Genomic DNA, 18,452 nt, shown 5'->3' with positions numbered 1-18,452 from the left:
ACACACACACACACACACACACACACACACACACACACACACACACACAATGTAAACATAGTATACGTGTGCTTGAAAATCTGCACACATCCTACATATGTCCACATGTACGCACAGATAGACATAAAACATGCTCAGTTTAAGATGCACAGAGGCGCACGCAGAGCAAAGGGCCACCAGCACACGCAGTACAAAGAGCAGCACTTGAAAGGGAGAAGGCTGCTCCCGCGATACCGTACTGGGGCTCCAGTAGCCTGACAGGGACGTGAAATGAACCTTGAATGCTGCTACACTTAGCAGAGGCATGGCTGTCCAGACTCAGCGGGGGCCTTAAAATACACAGTGACAGCAGGGAGATGGGCAAAACATTCTCTCAAGTCCAAGATGTGAATCCTTTTGTATGAACCGTGCAATCATTTGAAATCAAGAGTGTGGCCTTTGCAGACCGCGCACACGCGGGCCACTTGCAATTTGCCATCTTGTTAAATCACCAAAATATCAAAGAAACCATTGATTTTCACAACCATACATGTAGATAGTAGCTTCATTTTTGAGAATAAAAATGGCATAATTATTGCAGGCTAATTCCCAAGCAAAGATAAATGTCACCAGTTCTAATTTCCCAGAGGCATTTTGTAACATTCAGTCTTAAAAACAGCAAATCTTTACATCTAGAGATTAAATAGCAGTGAGATATTGTGAATGGAGACATATTAAAAAATGATTTCATCTGAAGTATCACAAAGATATCAAAGTCCAGTGTCAGTTGTTTGCAAAAAGCTGTGCCCGACATCAGCCTCTCCTGTATGATAACAGACCACATCTGCATAAACAGACAAAGATGACATCGTCCCCTATCACAGTGTGGAACAGATACCTGAGGCTACACTCAATCCCTCCCTCTGGCAGCGAGCAGAAAGTGCCACTCGGGGGGATTTCCCACTTCGAATGTTTACACACAGCACAGAAGCAGGGATTGGGCATTAGCTCTGTGTGAGAGCGCGCTTTATAGCCAGCCTAATTTACTACAACATTTTTGAAACGCTGAGTCAGATGATTTTGAGAGATATTGAATATCCCCGGTGGGACACTTGCATCAAAGCTCACCATGCGTGCGCACCCCTTTTATATCTGCTGGTGTGCTTAAACATAAACAGTCTGAACTCATATTTCATTTCAATAAGGCGCACGGCAGATATGCGCATGTATGACAGCACGAGCAGAAATGGGTCAGGACAGAATGATGTAGAGTACAGTTCGGTTAAGAGTTGCAAGGATGGACAAAATATGACCCGTTTTCTCAGGCCAGTGAAAACGGCAGCAGGAAAAATCCAAGAAGGCTTTCTGCGCCGAAAGTTTGCTGTAAGATTAATAGGAGAACAACGAGACTAGAACAAGTCAATTAGAAAGGTGGAACATTTACCTCCACAGTCTGGAAAAACTGCTGACGCTGCTGGAAGACTGTGCCGCTCATCTTTATTTTTCTAGCTTCCTTACAAGTCGAGACGGTCCCTCCAGCATACAAATACACTACGTCAGGAGAAATGTGCATTTGAGTGAATAACTTGTTTAGACACAGGAAATGCAAAGTGCATTTGCAGTGATTATTTTTCTTTTTCTCTCTCTCTGCTCGGCTATCCTTTTCAAATTCTATCTCCACCTTCGCAGCAGGGGCAGGTGGATTGCTGGCCTCTGCCGTGCCCGCCTGTGGACTGCGAGTTTACTGTGGTGCCCGAGGGTGAGTGCTGTCCCCGCTGTGTCACCGACCCCTGCCAGGCTGACACCATCCGCAACGACATCACCAAGACATGTACGGACGAGCACAACATCTCACGCTTCAGCGGCTCCTCCTGGATTAAACATGGCACAGAGTGCACTCTGTGCCAGTGCAAGGTAAGCTGCTAGTCCTGCCGGCAGCATGGAAACAGCAAATTACAGTTTCTCTAGTTCGTGGCAGGCAAGACACAAAAGAAAAATGGCTTGAAAAGTGAGAACCCTTTGTGCTTTTTCAGGGGGCAAAAACAGAGTACTAGTATTTGCAACAGAAAGGCAATTTGTGCATCTTTAACACCTCACAGAAGTTGAATTTACCAGTTGTTGTAAAAGGGCAGTTATTGGGAGCTATTTAGTTAAACCAAGATGCACACAGTAATTGCTTTGGAAAAAAAATGAATCTAATATTCATTCTAAGAACAAGACGGCTGCTGTATCAATTCAAATAAATAAGATATGATGTTCTGTTCCGCAATTATTCCCTTTCTAATTTTGAGTTTATTAGATCATAGATTACATGTTTTATTTATATTTATTAACAAGAATGCAGTTTTCTGTGAAGCAGAACTTTGATACTTTCGGGAAATGTGCTTTTTATTTTTCTTGTTTAGGATTAGATGAGAATGTCTTACTCGGATGCACTGCACTATATTTCTGCTAAATATGAAGCTGCAGTCGGTTAGATTAAAGCTAGAAACAGGCTCTGTCGAGTGGTAATAAACCTACCAGCTCCTTTAAAGGTCACTAATTAACATTTTTAATTAGTTGTTAATTAGGGTGTAAAAATAAGTTATAGGTTTACAATGTAACGTGCTGGCCTGCTTCTTGGTTCGGAGCGGCAACTTGCTGTAAATCCACTGGTTGCCTCGCAACCTCAGAGTGATGACAAGACTCCTGTTTCAGGTCTGTAACCTGAGTTATAATGAGCAATTTTTTTTTTTAAATGTCGAACTGTTCTTTTAAATGAAAATGAACTGAAATTCTGGCAGCGTCATTTTTCCTGGCCTCTGGCTCGGCTGCAGCAGGAAATCATGGATGTATTCTTCCCTCTGCTAAAGGAGCACACAGGTTTGAGGATGAAGTGCTGAAAACGTCTGGAGAAACACTCACATCAGCAGCTCAAGTAAATCAGATGGAGAAAGCTGCTCTTCGTGAGTTTTTATTTTGCAGCGCTGAGCAGTCACGGAGAGAGTAAACTATGCAGGCAATATCCTCTTCATTACCAAATGTGAGCGTAAATTGTTTGCCTGAGCTTTAGGACTTAATCCACCAAGGCTGACTCCCTCACTTGAAATTCTACTATTAAATATTCTCGTCGCGCGTGCCTGCAATGATGTCCGCATCTCAGACAGAAAATAACAGCTATTCTCTGAGGACTTTCAATAAACATCATCATTTTTGGAATCTCTACCATCCATTCATCTATCCAGCCATTTTCTTCTTCTATGCGAGTCAGGGTCGCGGGGGAGGGGAGGCATCTTTAGGTTATGCATCTTTTTTTTGGGGGGGGGCAAATTTTATTTAAGCACGCAGTTTTTAAATTCACCTAAAAACAGTCCTTGGAGTAGCAGCTTTAAAATGCAAGCCTAAAATTAAAAACCTTGGCCTCTTGGATACTTGAAATGCAGCATCCTCACCCTCATCACCAGGCCAGCTAGAGATTTTCGACATTGCTTTGTGGAAATATCAAAAGTGTAAATTTGAAAGTAATTATAAAGAGTCCGTTTTCTGATTCAACAGAAATGAAGCACAGCAATTTTTCATCCTTTTAGTTTTAGCATTAACACTCAGCCTCTTCACTGTGCATGAGTTTTATTTTTTATAACAAATGCAGCATAGTCCCAACTACAGGGACCTCCGGGGTACACGCATCGTAGAAGGGGTTAAACCAAAGTGACTTTGTGACCGTTCACATTTCTCAGTGAGAAATCGCCACCTTGTATCAGTTAGCGCCCAGACAAACTCTAAATACCAAACCGAGTCTGTGCGCCGCAGCACTGCTGTTACCCAAAAATATTATCTGGTTGAAAAAAACGAGCTGCCCTGAGGTTAAATTGTAACAAACTTGTGCCTCTCTTCTTTCTCTTTCTTTGTGTTTCCAGAATGGACACATCTGTTGCTCAGTGGATCCCATGTGCCTTTAGTCCTGGCAGATCTGAAGGCACCTGTACAGTGTTCTCCATGTAAAAAAATACAAAAAAAATACATAAAAAATAACACCATCCCTGTGTCTCTTCACTGTCCTCCTCACAGACGTGGGTCACATAGTGTTTGCGTTGTAAGGATTTGTTTTGGCCTGCTGAATCAGATGGGTGGAAGTTCAGAATAACACACCCAGTGTCACATTGTCAAATACAGACAATTGTAAAAAAAAAATGTAACCTTTCAGGTATTTTTCTTTCCCTTCTGATTAGCCACAGTTGATTGTATGTTCTGTACAGTAAACTCCACCCATCTGGTGCTAAGCTTTAACTCGTAGAGCAAATACTCTATGACCGGCGCCTGCTTCCTCAACTCCTTTATACCAAATGCAAATGTATATCATACCAAACAGATGATGGACTACGGTTTCCTGAAACCCACCACTTTGTTATGTCTCACCACTTAGAGTGAACCTTTAAGGATCACCATTCCCCACTCCCAATCATTGCTACATGAAACTGTAAAATATTACTATTACTGGCATGACTCTGCTTGATGTCCAAATATTTTTTGATTTCTAAATTCTCGATGATGATGATGATGATGATGATGATGATGATGATACATTAGCTAGAGCAAAGGCAGTTAGCATAAGGTTCCGTTGCCACATTTGAGTCGTCTAAATTATGTGGTGCTTTGCAGCATTTTGTTCCATTTCTCTTTTTTGTAATTTTTTTTCCAGCTTGTTATTGTGTAATAGTGAAATAAAGTATTTCCATTTACATTAATTGCTTGTCTTTTTCTTATGTAACAGATTTAACAGATATGAGATTTTATTGGCCATACAGTGGCTTCAATTAGATTTTTAGGTTTCTGGGTTCACTGTTAGTTTGTAAAACACAAACATGCATTACAAAATGTTTGCGATTATTCCAACAAAGAAGAAAATCTGATTAACTTTAGGTAGCAGACGTGTTTGTCTGTACTCATCCTCCAGCATGACTGCACCGATGAATGTATAGCGTGGGAACAAATGGAGAAGGGATTGTAACCATGTGCTGTAGCGCCTGAGCAGATTAGACTATATCATCTTACAGTCTGCATACATAAAACTGGATTTATTAGATCCATGTGGCACAGCATGACATGCAGTAAACTTTGCTGAAGTCTCAGAGTGTAAGACACTGTGACTGTTCAGAGGAGAAGACCCCTAAAAAGGAAATCAGGCAGATTAAAGTCTTAAATCCATTTTCTAATAATTTCTAGGAGATTGAAAATATGCAAACAAAGGTGTGGACAAAAAGTTAAAAACCTCCCCTCTTTCTCATTGCACATCCCCTCCTTTCCTCTCCTTCGATCCTAGTCACTCCAATCAGAGATGTGAGCTGAGCCATTGAGTATATAACATGATGTAGTATTGCTCCAGAGCCTTATTTTAAAGCAATCTCAAGCCCAACTACACCTGTGCTTTGTGAAGTCAGAGGTAACACTGTTTGCATTTTTTTAAATATTCATGGCTGTTTTAATTAAAGTTGCAATGTGGCAAGATATCACACCCTCTGTCTCACACACATACAAATACTGAAAAAAAAAAAAAAACCCAAACCCTGAATCACACGCCTCACAATCATCTTAAAAACCGAAACGATACAAATCACTGCTTGTTTGAAGAATCACCCACCACGGTTTATGTATTCTGGCTGTGTGCCACGCCTCTTTTATATGCTGATGCACAGGATACACCTGCGCATCCTCGATCATAGCTCCTCTGCAAGCCCGCCTTCTCCTCTCTGATCCATTTTAGCAATTCAGAAATCCTTCAACATGGGATACTGAGATTGATTTCCGGGTCCCAGGCAGGAGGACGTAAAAAGAGGAGACGAGGAACCCTACACATAAGAAAAACAGAGGGAACAAAGAAAACCCACAAGCAGAGTGAAAACAAAAAAATGTCTGGACAGCTTGAGATTGTGAAGTCGATCAGACAAAGAGCAAAAGGGCAGTGGAGGACTTTATAGACTATGTCAACTGGCAGACTGGCTACAGGTGAGGCAGGAAATGGCTGTGGAAACTAAACATACAGGGAGTGACTTGAGCATGAAACAAACACACTACTTATGTAGTTACATTTTACAGAGAGATTACCCAGTTTATAAAATATGACGCGTCATTAGTCGATTCAGGTAGCCGTGTGTACATAAAACACTTAAAACGAATTTCCCTTCCACGGGTTGCAGCAGTAAAACATTTTAATGTGAACGCATCGGTCATATTATTGCAGTCACACATTAAAAATGAAATAAACACTGATAGATTGACTGATTATACATGCTGGTGTATATTTGATGCCTTGCACATAAAAGATGGTTTGTAAACGTGCCCTTTTAGAACCATCGCCAGGCTTATGTTAAGATTAGATATAAAAATGATCTGCTTTGAATAATATCTTTTTCCATTAAAAAAATCCAATGCCTTTTTACTACTCCTAGTTCTGTGAAAAAATGAATAACCGGACACAAAATGAGTCCTACCACACTCAAAGACCTTGTTCTCAGTGTTTGTGCCACGCAAGCTTGGCTTTAAGTTTAAGCTGCTCGTGATTCACTTCCAAACTAGCTGTGACGGTGCACACCTTACACTCAGGTTGGGGGAACTTTACGCTTTTGGCTGATGAATTGGAATTAGTGCCACGCTGTGAACGTACATTATTCTGCACAGTGAAGCTCAAACAATTAAGAGAACAAACACTGATCAAAACTAATTTGTTCTGAGGAAAGTCAGAGATTTTGTCCCCCGCAGATATTGTACACTGGATAAGTAAATTTGTGTGATTTATAGATCTAACAGCGTTCTATCAGTGATTGGATTTTATACAAAGCCCCGTGTGGTGGATACACTTTCATGTCTGCATATTTGGATGCAGAGCAACGACTGCCGCAATTGTAGCACACGGATTCCTCTCTCCTCCCGACTTTGTCCTGTGCCTTTGGAGATGGTAGTAATACTTGTATCGCAGAAGAGCACTTAAAGCTCCTAATATAATTATCTATCCCTTCACAGCCACAGACAAATGAGTTCAGCCCGGAGATGGCTTTATTTCCCTGTGGAAAAGTCTCTCTCCACGAACTGATTCTACCTCGCAGCTGCTTACATTAACAAACACGCAACGTAATGGGGGCCCATTTATATTCCAACACACACTCTGCTCACTTGAGCCTTTTTTTTTGTTTGTTTCTGCATCGCTCTCGCTCCAAAAACTTTTTTTAACTCAGGTTATCATGACTCCAAACTCATCCCTGAGTTGAATGATAGGGCAGTGGACAGTGTGCAGTGGACAGTTCACAGCGGCTGCTCGTTGGTTGGCAAGGGCACCATCTGGCCTGCTTTGGTCCAGTGGCTTCTAGCTGGTGGTGGCATGAAGCCAGTGGGCACCTGAGTAGTGGTGGCACAGCAGGGCAGACTGGTCCTCCAGCTGGCTCCTAAATGTCCAATTTTCCATGGCAGTGCTGAACCCTCTGCAACAGATGCCTGTACCCACGGGGAGTCCACTTCACTGCCTGTCCTATATTCACTGTTAATGACCACACATATCATTGTGATTGTAGCTGGTGAAGCAAGGCAACAGTGAAAAGTCAGTTTTACTTTAAGTGTGGAGTTTAAATCGAGAGAGAAAAAAAACGCATTAGTAATACATTTGGGCTGACATGTCGTTTTCAGTGATCTTATAGCCTTCAAATTGCTCTAATTGGTCTGCAAAATCCACTGCACTCTGAAGAATGAGAAGGGTCTTTATCTGACAAAAAGATACCAGGAGCATGCAATAATACAATCACCTGAAAATCATCTTTTTTAGACTTGGCAATCTCATGCATGTACTATGTGTAGGGAATTACATGGACATGTGCAATTTATAGCATTTGCGTGTATTTGTACCTCTTATCGCTGCAGGGTAAACTCTGTTCATTCTGCTTATTTGTCACAGCTTGTGCGGGATTGACTTAATGCATAAGCATGTAGAGCATGAGCCAAAGCAAGAATGGAAGCCGCTTTGAATTGTCTGTGTTACAGCAAACATCCACACAAGTGCTCACTGTGCCCACAGCACCTATAGCTTTTGGTTCCAGCTTCAACTGTGGGTGCAGCCAAAGGTGCTACAATCAGGATATTTAGTACTGATTATTTCATATGAACTTGTTTTTAATCGACGAAGAACCTCCTCAGGAGATTAACAAAACTGTATTATACAGTTTAGTATACAGACCCCCATTTTGGTTTCAGAACTGTCTTAATTCTTTGTGGCATTGACTCAACAAGTTGCTGGAAACCAGGAGGTGTGCTATCCTGCTGGAAGCAGCAGTCGGAAAGCAGGGAACGCTGTGGTCACAAAGGGATGGGCACGGGCGGCAACAATGCTCAGGTAAGCTGTGGTGTTTACGCAATTCTGAATTGGGACTAAGGGGCACAAAGTGAGCCAAGAAAATATCCCACACACCACCGATAGCAAATCTGGTGGATACACGCGTTCATGATGGTTACACCAAATTCTGACCCTGCCATCTTAATGTCACAGCAGAAATCAAGTCTCAACATTTCTCCAGGCTTTTATTGTCCAATTTTAGTGAGCCCGTGCAAACTGAAGCCTCAGTACCAGTAGTGGTACCCAGTGTGGTCTTCTGCTAGTGCAGGCCATCTGCTTCAATGTTTTGATGCTTTTTCCTCAGTTGCAAAGAGTGTTTTTTTGTTTCTTTAATTACTGTTGCCTTCCTATCAGTTCCATGCATTCCGGACACTCCTCTCTGACTGTTGGCATCTGCGTAATTTTGTGCTGAACATTTGGGGGATCAAGATCTCTGTCTAAATAAATAAATAAATCTGGGTAAATTCCCAGATGATGAAACATAAACATGCAACTATTTTGCTGGTAATACCTGAAATGAGTAAAGAAAATCAACAGCCTATTTATGCAAGATAATTCATAATTTTATTTGGGGGGGGGGGGTCATAACCCCCCTAACCCTCCTCGAAATTACACCCCTGTCTCTTGGTCAGTTGCTATGACTATAACATATTATATAAAACTATTTAAAACAGTGCAGTGTGTGAGTTTTGCAGCAAGGCTTACAATGTCAAGATCAACTTTTTCCACTGTTCACAAAGAAATACGCTGCACAGTGACATATCTTTCTATTAGATATTTTTCTGATTGATATTTTCAGTTTTGTGGGTCCAATGTTGGTAAAAAAAAAAACAAAAAGAGACATTTTTCCCCAACACTGGATTTTATCGTCATTTACCTGCTGCTCCACTGAAGGACATTGCAACTGAATTTTTTTTTAATATTCACCAAGCAGCTCTTCATTTTATATAACTTACGAACAATTTGAATAAAATTTGATCCTCTTCCTCGACACAGGAAGAGTAAGGCAGACATCATTATCACAAACCCACCCCTGGGGTTTCAGTCCTCTGAGTGACTTGTTGGAGGTTCTGAGAGATTTATCCAAGCCACATGTTCCTCTGTTAGGTATCAGAAACCCGCAGAAGGAATTGCTGATGAATTCTCTTTCCCTTGTGGCCACTGGGGACAGAAACCATCTCAGACTTGGTGAAAAGACTGAAGGGAAACCTTGTAGCTGGCTGGGACTGACAGTACTGATAAATTTCACAAGGTCTCTAAGAGTCACGGAGCTGCCAGCACAGAGTGATGGGCCATGCCAGGACATGATACACTGATCTAATTGGAGGATAGCTCAAAGACAGTAGAGAAGATTCCAGTTGATCTGTAGCTATGGCTCATTCCCTCTAGAGAATTTTTCTGGCTTATATTTAGCTCTAGGTCCAACAATAGTGCTTCATATCCTCCCTCAAAAAGCAGTTCTTATGTCTTTTTGGATTTGTAGACATGCTATTGGAACAAATAGTAAATAATGGGGAACATTCCAAAGGTGCCTGAAGTCAGTTTGAAAGAAAGCTTCTCTGTCATGAAAAAAAGAAGCAAGCTAAAAATTTGATTACCAGACAGAAAGGAAGTGATCATGAACGTTTCCAACACGAATGCATCCACGGCATTGAGGGAGAAGTCGATACACTTTTAAGACAACGTGGGTATCAGGCTCCAACACCCCATAAACATTTTTTTGAAATGTCTGTTTTGATGTGCTCTCTCACTTTCTGCATGGTCCTCCAAAAAAAAAAAAAAAAAAAAAAAAAATCAATATCTAATTTCTCAGCCCAATGGCAGACTTGGAAGAGGCCTCAGTAAAAACAGCTAATACACTCTGGCAATGAGATTTATTTCACAGACAAACAACAAGCATCCGTGAGACCTCAGGTATTCACAAATCTGCTTGGTTTTCACACCGCAGGTGTTTTAATATTTACTACTGAAGCAATCTAGCTGAGGCTCTTATTAAAGCTAATTTTGCAGTGAATGGCACAGCAGGATTCAAGTGTTGTGGGTGCAATTACACATCCCGGGATACACGGTTACTGACAATGGAGTGCTGGATTGGATGACACCTGCGATAGCATAGTCTCACATCAGTTTGTTTAACTGCTTCTGTCACATTACAGATTTTTCATAACTCACTCCTCTGTTGTGTTAAACCGGTGGTTGGATTCCAGGCCCGTGAAGCAGCTTTCTACAGCTGATGGATGAAACAGTCACTGTTTAACATGATTTAACCTAAAACGATCAACCACTTTTTATCAGCAGCAACCCCTGCAGTCCCTTTTATCTATTAACAACCACATGCTTTAAGAATGGGTTAGATTTAGGCTTACATGCAACCCTTTTTAATAGAATCTTTGCATATATGTCAAAACAGAAGAGCTTACAAGAAAAAAAACCTGCAAGGCCAAGATGCGTGTATGGGACTTGATCTGAAGGGTAACATCTGGTAGTCCCAAAAAGAGAGTGAAATCCTATATTATAAGCAAGAATATGTACATATAATACATGGATGTCGACACAGAATAGCTCCCAGCTCATTTGAGTCGCCAAACTGGACCACATGACCGTGTTTGTGGTGTTGAAGCATTTTTAATAGAACAAACAATTTAAATTAGAGTGTTTTATAGTTAAATTTGCGATCAGCACATCCAAGAGTCTTAGAAGAATTGTTGAATATTTCCTAGTGAAAGTGAATAACTGTTACATCACAGATCTGTCATAACGCACTCCTCTGTGTGGTATTTTCTCATTAACCACTGGTTGGATTTCAGCCCTTTCTCGTAATCGGCATCTCTTATTTAGACACAGCTGCACTTTGAGATAAAGGGTAAAAGTTGAAGAGCTCACAATAACTATATCCTGGTGTTTATGTCTACCATCCGTGTCATATAAATTTAGCAAATTCGCACAGTAACATTCGCCGATTAACACTAAACGCACAGTGGGCGACTGGCTCTCGTTCACTCTATAAATGTGATCCCTAACATTTGTAGGATTCTTTCAGTGCCTTTAAAAAATTTCGCAACATTCCTTGCAAAATTTCCTCTTGAATCCAGCGTGGAAACAGCAAAGATGAAAAGCCGTACTGTGCCATAATTCTCTGTAACAAAGCACTTTTTTTTTCTTCTTTAATATATTATCAATCATCTCAAGGCCCTTCAGATTTTTCTCTCAACCTCATTGGAGGAGTCCCAACACCACACTGGGAACCAATTCTGTCGGCAGTGAGTTCAGTTTTCATCCCTCAGACATTTTCGATCCAATCTATAACTCATTTACACGTAGACATGTTCTATAAACAAATCCCGCCGGGGAACAAAACAAGTAACAAATTCAAATTGTTTCCCACTGGCATAAATCAAACAACGGACAGGCTCAGAGGAGAACTCATGCTAATCTGAGCTGGGTGCTATGTGTATGCAGGCTACGTATTCGAGTGTCCTTGTGAAGAGATAGTATCATTATTTCTCCTGTTGCCCACATTAATTGGGTCAGCAGATGCAAGAAGCTTGACCTGCACTGTTGCTTGGCAACTATACTTCCCAAGCATATAGAAAAACTGAAAAGCAGAACTTAACTTGCGAGTTACTTATCGAGATCAGCAACCTTGTTCAAAAAGAATTAAGGAAAGTGGTCGATACAGAATGTAAAAAATGTATTAATTTATTGGTAGCACAAGGTTCAACAGTAGTACAGTACACTGTGGAAACACAAAAACAATCCCCTTTGCTTCAAAAAACAGAGAGGAACTTGTAGGAATTGTCAGTTATGCAGCACAACACAATGAAAACAGTCCGAACAAGACAAAGGCCTCACTTTTAACCCAAACAATTACAGCTGCATTCCAAACATATTAGAGCCCCTTCATGTCCAAAGAGGTTCTGCCCTTTGGTAAAACACTAATATCTAATGTCTTCACAGAGCTTTAATGTATAAAAGGATAATTACTAAACCAAGAGCTGCAAACCAATTATGCTGAATAAATTGACCTCTTCACAGAATGGCCTTTGTTGAAAAGAAGTGTAGCAGCAAACACCTACACACTTCACATGTGTCTGCACACACACACACACACACACACACACACACACACACACACACACACACACACACACACGGACTGTTAAGTATAAAACATCATGTACAGACACAAGTGGACATCTCTCTCTCGCTCTGCTTCCAGTTCACATACACAAAAACACAAATGCAGGAAACTCCACTGTGTAATGTTCTACCAGAACAGGACCTCAACCTTAAATAAAAGACATTTTAATTGTTTTTGTCATTTCAAAAATTAAAGATAAAAAAAATGAAACGATAATCCATTAATGTGAATGTAATTATATTAATTTATACTGTAGATAATAGTTTACAAAATGTAAGAAATCTGGTCATATTCTGTTACATGATGACTGCTGTACCTTTCATTGGCAAACAAAGCAGACTATTTGAGAAATATCATATAGATATATGTCATAGTTTCTTATTTCTGCAGCCACAGTGTAATATTGTGCATTATATATCAATGCAGAGTACAACAAGAGCACATGCTATCTTGCGTTGTCTCGGTGCGTACATGTCTTTGTCTCAAATCATCACATTTTCTTGCAAATATGTTCAAAATACTGCATGATTGAGCATCTTTGGTCAAAAGCATGAGCAAGTTCATTATATAATTAACAACAAACTTAATTTAGATGGTTATTTTATTGTATAAAAAAACAAAAAAGAACATGTTTTTGGACCAAACACCCCCCAAACTTAGGTGTACAAACACTTTTACACATTAAAGCCAGTTTAAGCTAAAATGCTGCAGCTTTTAGTTATGTTTGAAATGAGGGTTTCTTTTACAGTAGGATAATGCACCTTTTCTTTCATGCAATAAAACAGGAAACAAAATCTGCTTTTACAACCATTAGCTTTACATAAAGAAGCCCTGAGCTTTGGAGAAGTCACCGCTGCACTTCAATGGTTTACATTTATGTTTATGCCAAGGGCAAAAACCACCTTTTCTCCCTCTGTTGGTATTCAGTAAAGGTGCAGCAGCCGCATAAGCAATCATGAGGTGGCTTGCTGTTTAGCTATTTGATCTCTGCTGATTGCATTTATTATCTTTGCAACTAAAATCAAGTGAGGGTAAATGAGGAGGTCGTCACCGTACACCGATGGTCATAAACACAATTAAAATGTAGTAAGAGTGACATCGCATGAGAATAAATTAAAATGATAAAGTTTCAGGATCAAATGAGGTAACATGATGTCGATATGATAAGAGCATACAGTATGTCAGACATTAGTAAAGCAGATCCGGATGGTCACACAGGCTGTTTAGAATATGCTTTGCGTATCTGAATATGCGAAATATCAAGGCACTGCTGTAGTTATAACACTGTTTTGAAACAATAAAACTCCACTAACCGAAGGTCACATCTGTAGAAATAGTTCTCTGTTACAGGCACCCGTAGGTGTACCTTGACAAAATTGAATTAGGAAAATGTAAAATCCAAGGTAGCACCTGGTCAGTTGAGGTTTTGCAATGGATCTGCTATGTATCAGAATTGGTGCCATTTAAAGACTTTTAAAATGCTTTTGGTACAAAAATATATTAATATGACTGGAACAGCCATCAAGGTTAGGCTAGGTAAATAACACTCTGTCCTTCACTTGAAGAACTGTGTTAAAGATCCTCCTCTGACATCTTGTGCTGTCCTGAATAAACATGCTCGAGTTGTTTACCATTGATCATGTTGGTTCCAACCTGTCTGCAGGTACAAAGTTTCAGAGGTTCGTCAAGTCACGGGGAGAATTTGTGAACATCGAAAGAGACTGCCGGTTCATCCTGCTCCGTGCTGTCGATCACAATGCTCGGATGTGTCTCTTGGGTTTCCATGGAAATCGTAGAGTTCGTAGAGGGTGTCGCTCCAAAGTGCGGCCCATCCACCGACAGAAGCATCGGCGTTCCCGATCGTTTGAGGCTATCGGTCATAGTGACATGTGTCTCCTCTGGCGTCGCGCCCATCTCCTTGCTGTACTCGGATGGCGACTTCCTCTTTATCCTCTCGTAACTCTTGTCTGGATTTTCTGTGAAGGTCTCGCTGTCCTGAAATCGACCAAACAGCCAGATGAAAAACCCAAAGAGTACGAACGCCACTAGGCTCGGAATAAAGGCCAGGCATTTCACATCCAAGCTGGCTCCAATGTAGCGGCTGTGGAGGAACATGTCCCGCTCCACGTAGGTTAAGTTGGTCCTAGGGTCAACGTTGGTGGAGCGCCACTCGTAGGTGAGTGTGCTGTGATTGAAGTCCTTGAGGGTTTCTGGCTCCTCCACTGTGAAGATCTTCTCACCAGGCCCAACATACTGCCCATATTCATAGGGCTTATAGAAGATCTGGTTCTTCCACATGTTAAGGTCCAAAATCAGCACGAGGAAGATGATACCATAGTTGAACCACTTACCTGCAATGAGAATTGCAACTTGGATTAGACCAGGCTTATATTTGAAAGCTAAGTAGCATGCACGCACTGTAAAGATGATTTAAAGCATATCCTCAACGATGTACCACACAAGCTTCCTCCAAACATGGCTAAGAGGGCAGAGTCCATAGATGGATATGCTGTCACATTCATTAATCAGAAATTCCTCTCATTTTGCATGCAGATAGAGGTGGTAGCTCCTCCACGGTATCTCCTAACAAGATCACTATATTACCATGAGACAGCCCACACCACCACTGCCCAGGTTGTCTGATAGCAGGCAGATGTCGCCCCTGGTATATGTGACACTACTCCCTACCTTTCCCCGCGATATGATGCTAATAAGCTTTCAGTTAAACCAATCACGCCGCACCGGAGCCATTTCCATAATGCTTAATGGATATGCAATGCATTAAGGTTAACAACTTTCTGCGAACCACTGAGCCTTTGAACAGTTTAACATTTAGCTCAGGAACACTGGTTCGCCTCCCCTTGATAGTCATGACAGGCCGTGTTCATGTGGCAGAACCAAATAGAGAAACCAGTAGGACGGTTTTAAATGGGAAATACACTCATTTGCAGAGAACATTAAAGAGGCTGAGATGCGAGAGATGATGAGGGAAGCATCTCGCACATCATGGAGGAACGCGAGGAACAGGAAACACAATCGAAGCGGCGTTGGCACCTGCTTTCCACAGAAACTACACATGTATTATAAATGGTTGCTTGTGGTTTAACCAACAAACACTTCCCCAAAGAAAGAAAGGAGTGGAAAAGTAGAGCAGCCACAGCACTTTTTTATTTTAAGTATTCACAATTCAAAAATAGGGCAAATTTATGTCTCCCTCATGGACATTTTCATTTCTTTCTGCTGCCTAATCCATTTCCAACAGCTGTAAAAAAAAAAAATAAAAAAAAAAAATAGAAAAAAACCCAAAAAAAACCCCAGAGGTTCTCATTAAAAAAAAACAATGAAATAACCCCGTTCTTTGTCCGGAGGACCTGTATCTGAGTGTACCTGTGATATGAATGTGGTACTCCTCTTTAAAGATGCGCTTGCAGACAGGAAGCTTAACCTTCACATGTGTTGTAGACATTCCTGGTAGATTCATATCCAGGTCACCCATGAAGTGAGGGAACTCCCAGTCCTAAAACACGCACAAATACAACAGGTTTTGAAAATTTAGCTCGCAATTGTGATGCTGCCACCCATCTGAATACACTGACGTGACTAATGTCAGCTCTGCATCATAGTTTATTGGATGCTGAACACTTCACAGAAGGCTTCAATATTAGTTAATATTAAGACTCAGTGGAGTCTCTTCATAAACTGACTGGAGGTTAAACGTGGTGCCAGCTACTGGAGACGGCAGACGAATCTGTGTGTTTACACGCATGTGGTGTGTACTCATGTGCCTGTGCACATGGGATTTCACCAGATTAAAAAAAAAAAAAAAAATATCAGCAGGCAGCTCAACATCAGCATCTTCCTCTGCCCCCGTGGTGTCACTTTTCTTTTTTGCAAATATGTAGTTTTATTGGGTGGCTGGTAGGTTTTTAGTGAAACTATTCACTATTCATACATAAAACATGATTCATTTATTAGGTGAAAAAAATATTATTTCTTATTTTTTTTGAGTCCTACAGCTTTGCATTTTTAAACCAGTGAAGTACTGAAGAACTTTTTTAGATTAGATTTTATTTTTTTTAATCAAAATTTAACTGAATTCTAATTAATAAACAATATACACTCATCAGCCACTTTATTAGGTGCACACAGCTGGGTTAGACCTCTTTTGCCTTTAGAACTTCATTAGTTCTTCATGGCATAGATTTAACAAGGTGCTGGAAAGACTCCTCTGAGATTTTGGTCCGTATTAACATGACAACTTGAGCAGCTGTCAAATCTGTTACACCTGCGGATTTGACAAGCGCACATTGGTGATGCAAATCTCCCGTTCCTATCCCAAAGGTATTCAGTTGGATTGAGATACGGCGATTGTGGAGGCCATTTAAGTGCACTGAACTCACCATCATGTTTAAGGCTATGTTCACACTGCAGATCTTAATGCTCAATTCCGATTTTTGGATCAAATCCGATTTTTTTGTCTAGTTGTTCACACTACAGATAAAATGTGTCAGCAAACACGCTCTAGTGTGAACCCTCAAAGTGGCCCGCATGAGCAAAAGGAGAAGTCACACACAACGTGCTCTGTTTAGACCCAGAGCAAACACTATTGTTTGACTGATGGCCCTTAATATAAAGACACTTTTTGGACTTTACGTTTCCCAATTTTGCTTTAAGTTGTAAAGTTGTTTTGTTATTTACATATGGCCTAATAATCATTCTTATCGCTGTTTTAGAGAGGAGCGGTGCTTCTTTTTTCCATCTCCTCCCCCCTTTGTGAGTGTGGACGCTTCATCTCTTTGCTCTTTAAATGCTTTGCTTCTTTTATTGATTTTTATGCTGATTTTTTCCCTTTTTTTCGTATGAGCTTCAGTTTCACTAACATCTACATGGGATGGCCAGGAAGCGTCCGCGATGTCTTCTCCGGCGCTGATAATTGGCGTCTGTCTTGTGTCAGTGACGTAAAAAACAGATTTAATGCGACATGACCATTCAAACAGCAAGTCGCTTTAAAACATCAAATCATCGGATTTGAAAATATCAGATTTGTGCTGTTCACATGATCGGATATGGGTCGCATAGGATCAAAAAAGTCGGATTTGATGCGCTTTCGCCTGCAGTGTGAACGTAGCACAAGAAACCAGTTTGAAATGATTCATATGTTATCCTGGTGGAGGCAGCCATCAGATGGGTACACTGTGATCATGAAGGGTTGGACATGGTCAGCAACAATACAGCTAGGCTTTGGCATATAAATGATGCTCAACTGGAACTAAGGGGCTCAGTCCATCCATCCATCCATCTTCTACCACTTATCTAGGTTAAGGTCAAGGGGGCAAGCCCAGACTTCCTACCTCTTCCAGCTCACCTGGGTGGACACCAGGTTGTTCCCAAGCCAGCCAAGACATAATCTCTCCAGCAAATTCAGAGACCTCCTCCCAGTTGGAGCCTGAAACACCTTGCCTTTGAGGTGTCCAGGAGGCATCAGATGCCCAAACCCCCTCAGCTGGCTCCTTTCCCTCCTTGAATTATCAGGGAGTCCTAAAACTCCCTGATAATTCAAGGAGGTGGTTTGTATGTTTCAGTGATCCCAGGAGCTTTTATGTCAGAGGAAATTTTTCCCTGCTAAGGTCTCCTAGATACAAGGCAAGAAGACATTTAGGATCGCCTCTATCCTAATGCTGAAGAATCAGGACCAGGCAATATTTTTCCAATTTTAGTGAGCCTGTGTGAACTGCAGCCTCAGTTTCCTGTTCTTAGCTGACGGGATTGGCTCCTGATCCGGTTTTCTGCTGCTAGAGACCGTCTGCTTGAAGAACATATTGTGCATTCAAAGAGGCTCTTCTGCTCATCTTGGTCATAACTAGTGGTTATTTGAATTACTGTTGCCTTCCTGACAGTTCAGAGCATTACATTCCATGTAAACCCTAGAGATGATTGTGGGAAAATCCCAGTAGATCACCAATTTGCAGGCCACCACCA

The 18,452-nt window shown here is 41.1% G+C and overlaps 2 protein-coding genes across 5 annotated transcripts in view; one reads left to right on the top strand and one right to left on the bottom strand.

Moving 5' to 3' along the window:
* The window catches only part of nell2a (neural EGFL like 2a), an 84,019-nt gene extending 79,316 nt beyond the window's left edge, over positions 1-4,703 (top strand). For both annotated transcript variants that reach the window (XM_005927783.3, XM_005927782.3), the window contains exons 19-20: positions 1,669-1,893; positions 3,876-4,703. In XM_005927783.3, the coding sequence (XP_005927845.1) occupies positions 1,669-1,893; positions 3,876-3,917 (267 nt within the window). In that variant the 3' untranslated portion in view covers positions 3,918-4,703. The remainder of the gene's footprint in view (positions 1-1,668; positions 1,894-3,875) is intronic.
* Positions 4,704-10,152: 5,449 nt separating this feature from the next.
* Positions 10,153-18,452, bottom strand: part of tmem117 (transmembrane protein 117) — a 48,323-nt gene continuing 40,023 nt past the window's right edge. For 2 of the 3 annotated variants that reach the window (XM_005927780.2, XM_005927781.2), the window contains exons 7-8: positions 15,861-15,990; positions 10,153-14,824 (exon numbers count right to left, since the gene is read on the bottom strand). In XM_005927780.2, the coding sequence (XP_005927842.1) occupies positions 14,163-14,824; positions 15,861-15,990 (792 nt within the window). In that variant the 3' untranslated portion in view covers positions 10,153-14,162. The remainder of the gene's footprint in view (positions 14,825-15,860; positions 15,991-18,452) is intronic. The other variant, XM_042223167.1, reaches the window with a different exon arrangement.

Source organism: Haplochromis burtoni, unplaced genomic scaffold, assembly GCF_018398535.1.
Source record: "Haplochromis burtoni strain Fernald_Lab_line unplaced genomic scaffold, NCSU_Asbu1 Contig_104, whole genome shotgun sequence".
In the NCBI taxonomy this organism is placed as follows: domain Eukaryota; kingdom Metazoa; phylum Chordata; class Actinopteri; order Cichliformes; family Cichlidae; genus Haplochromis; species Haplochromis burtoni.
The sequence above is the reverse complement of the archived record's forward strand: the minus strand, read 5'-3'. Positions and strand labels throughout refer to the sequence as shown.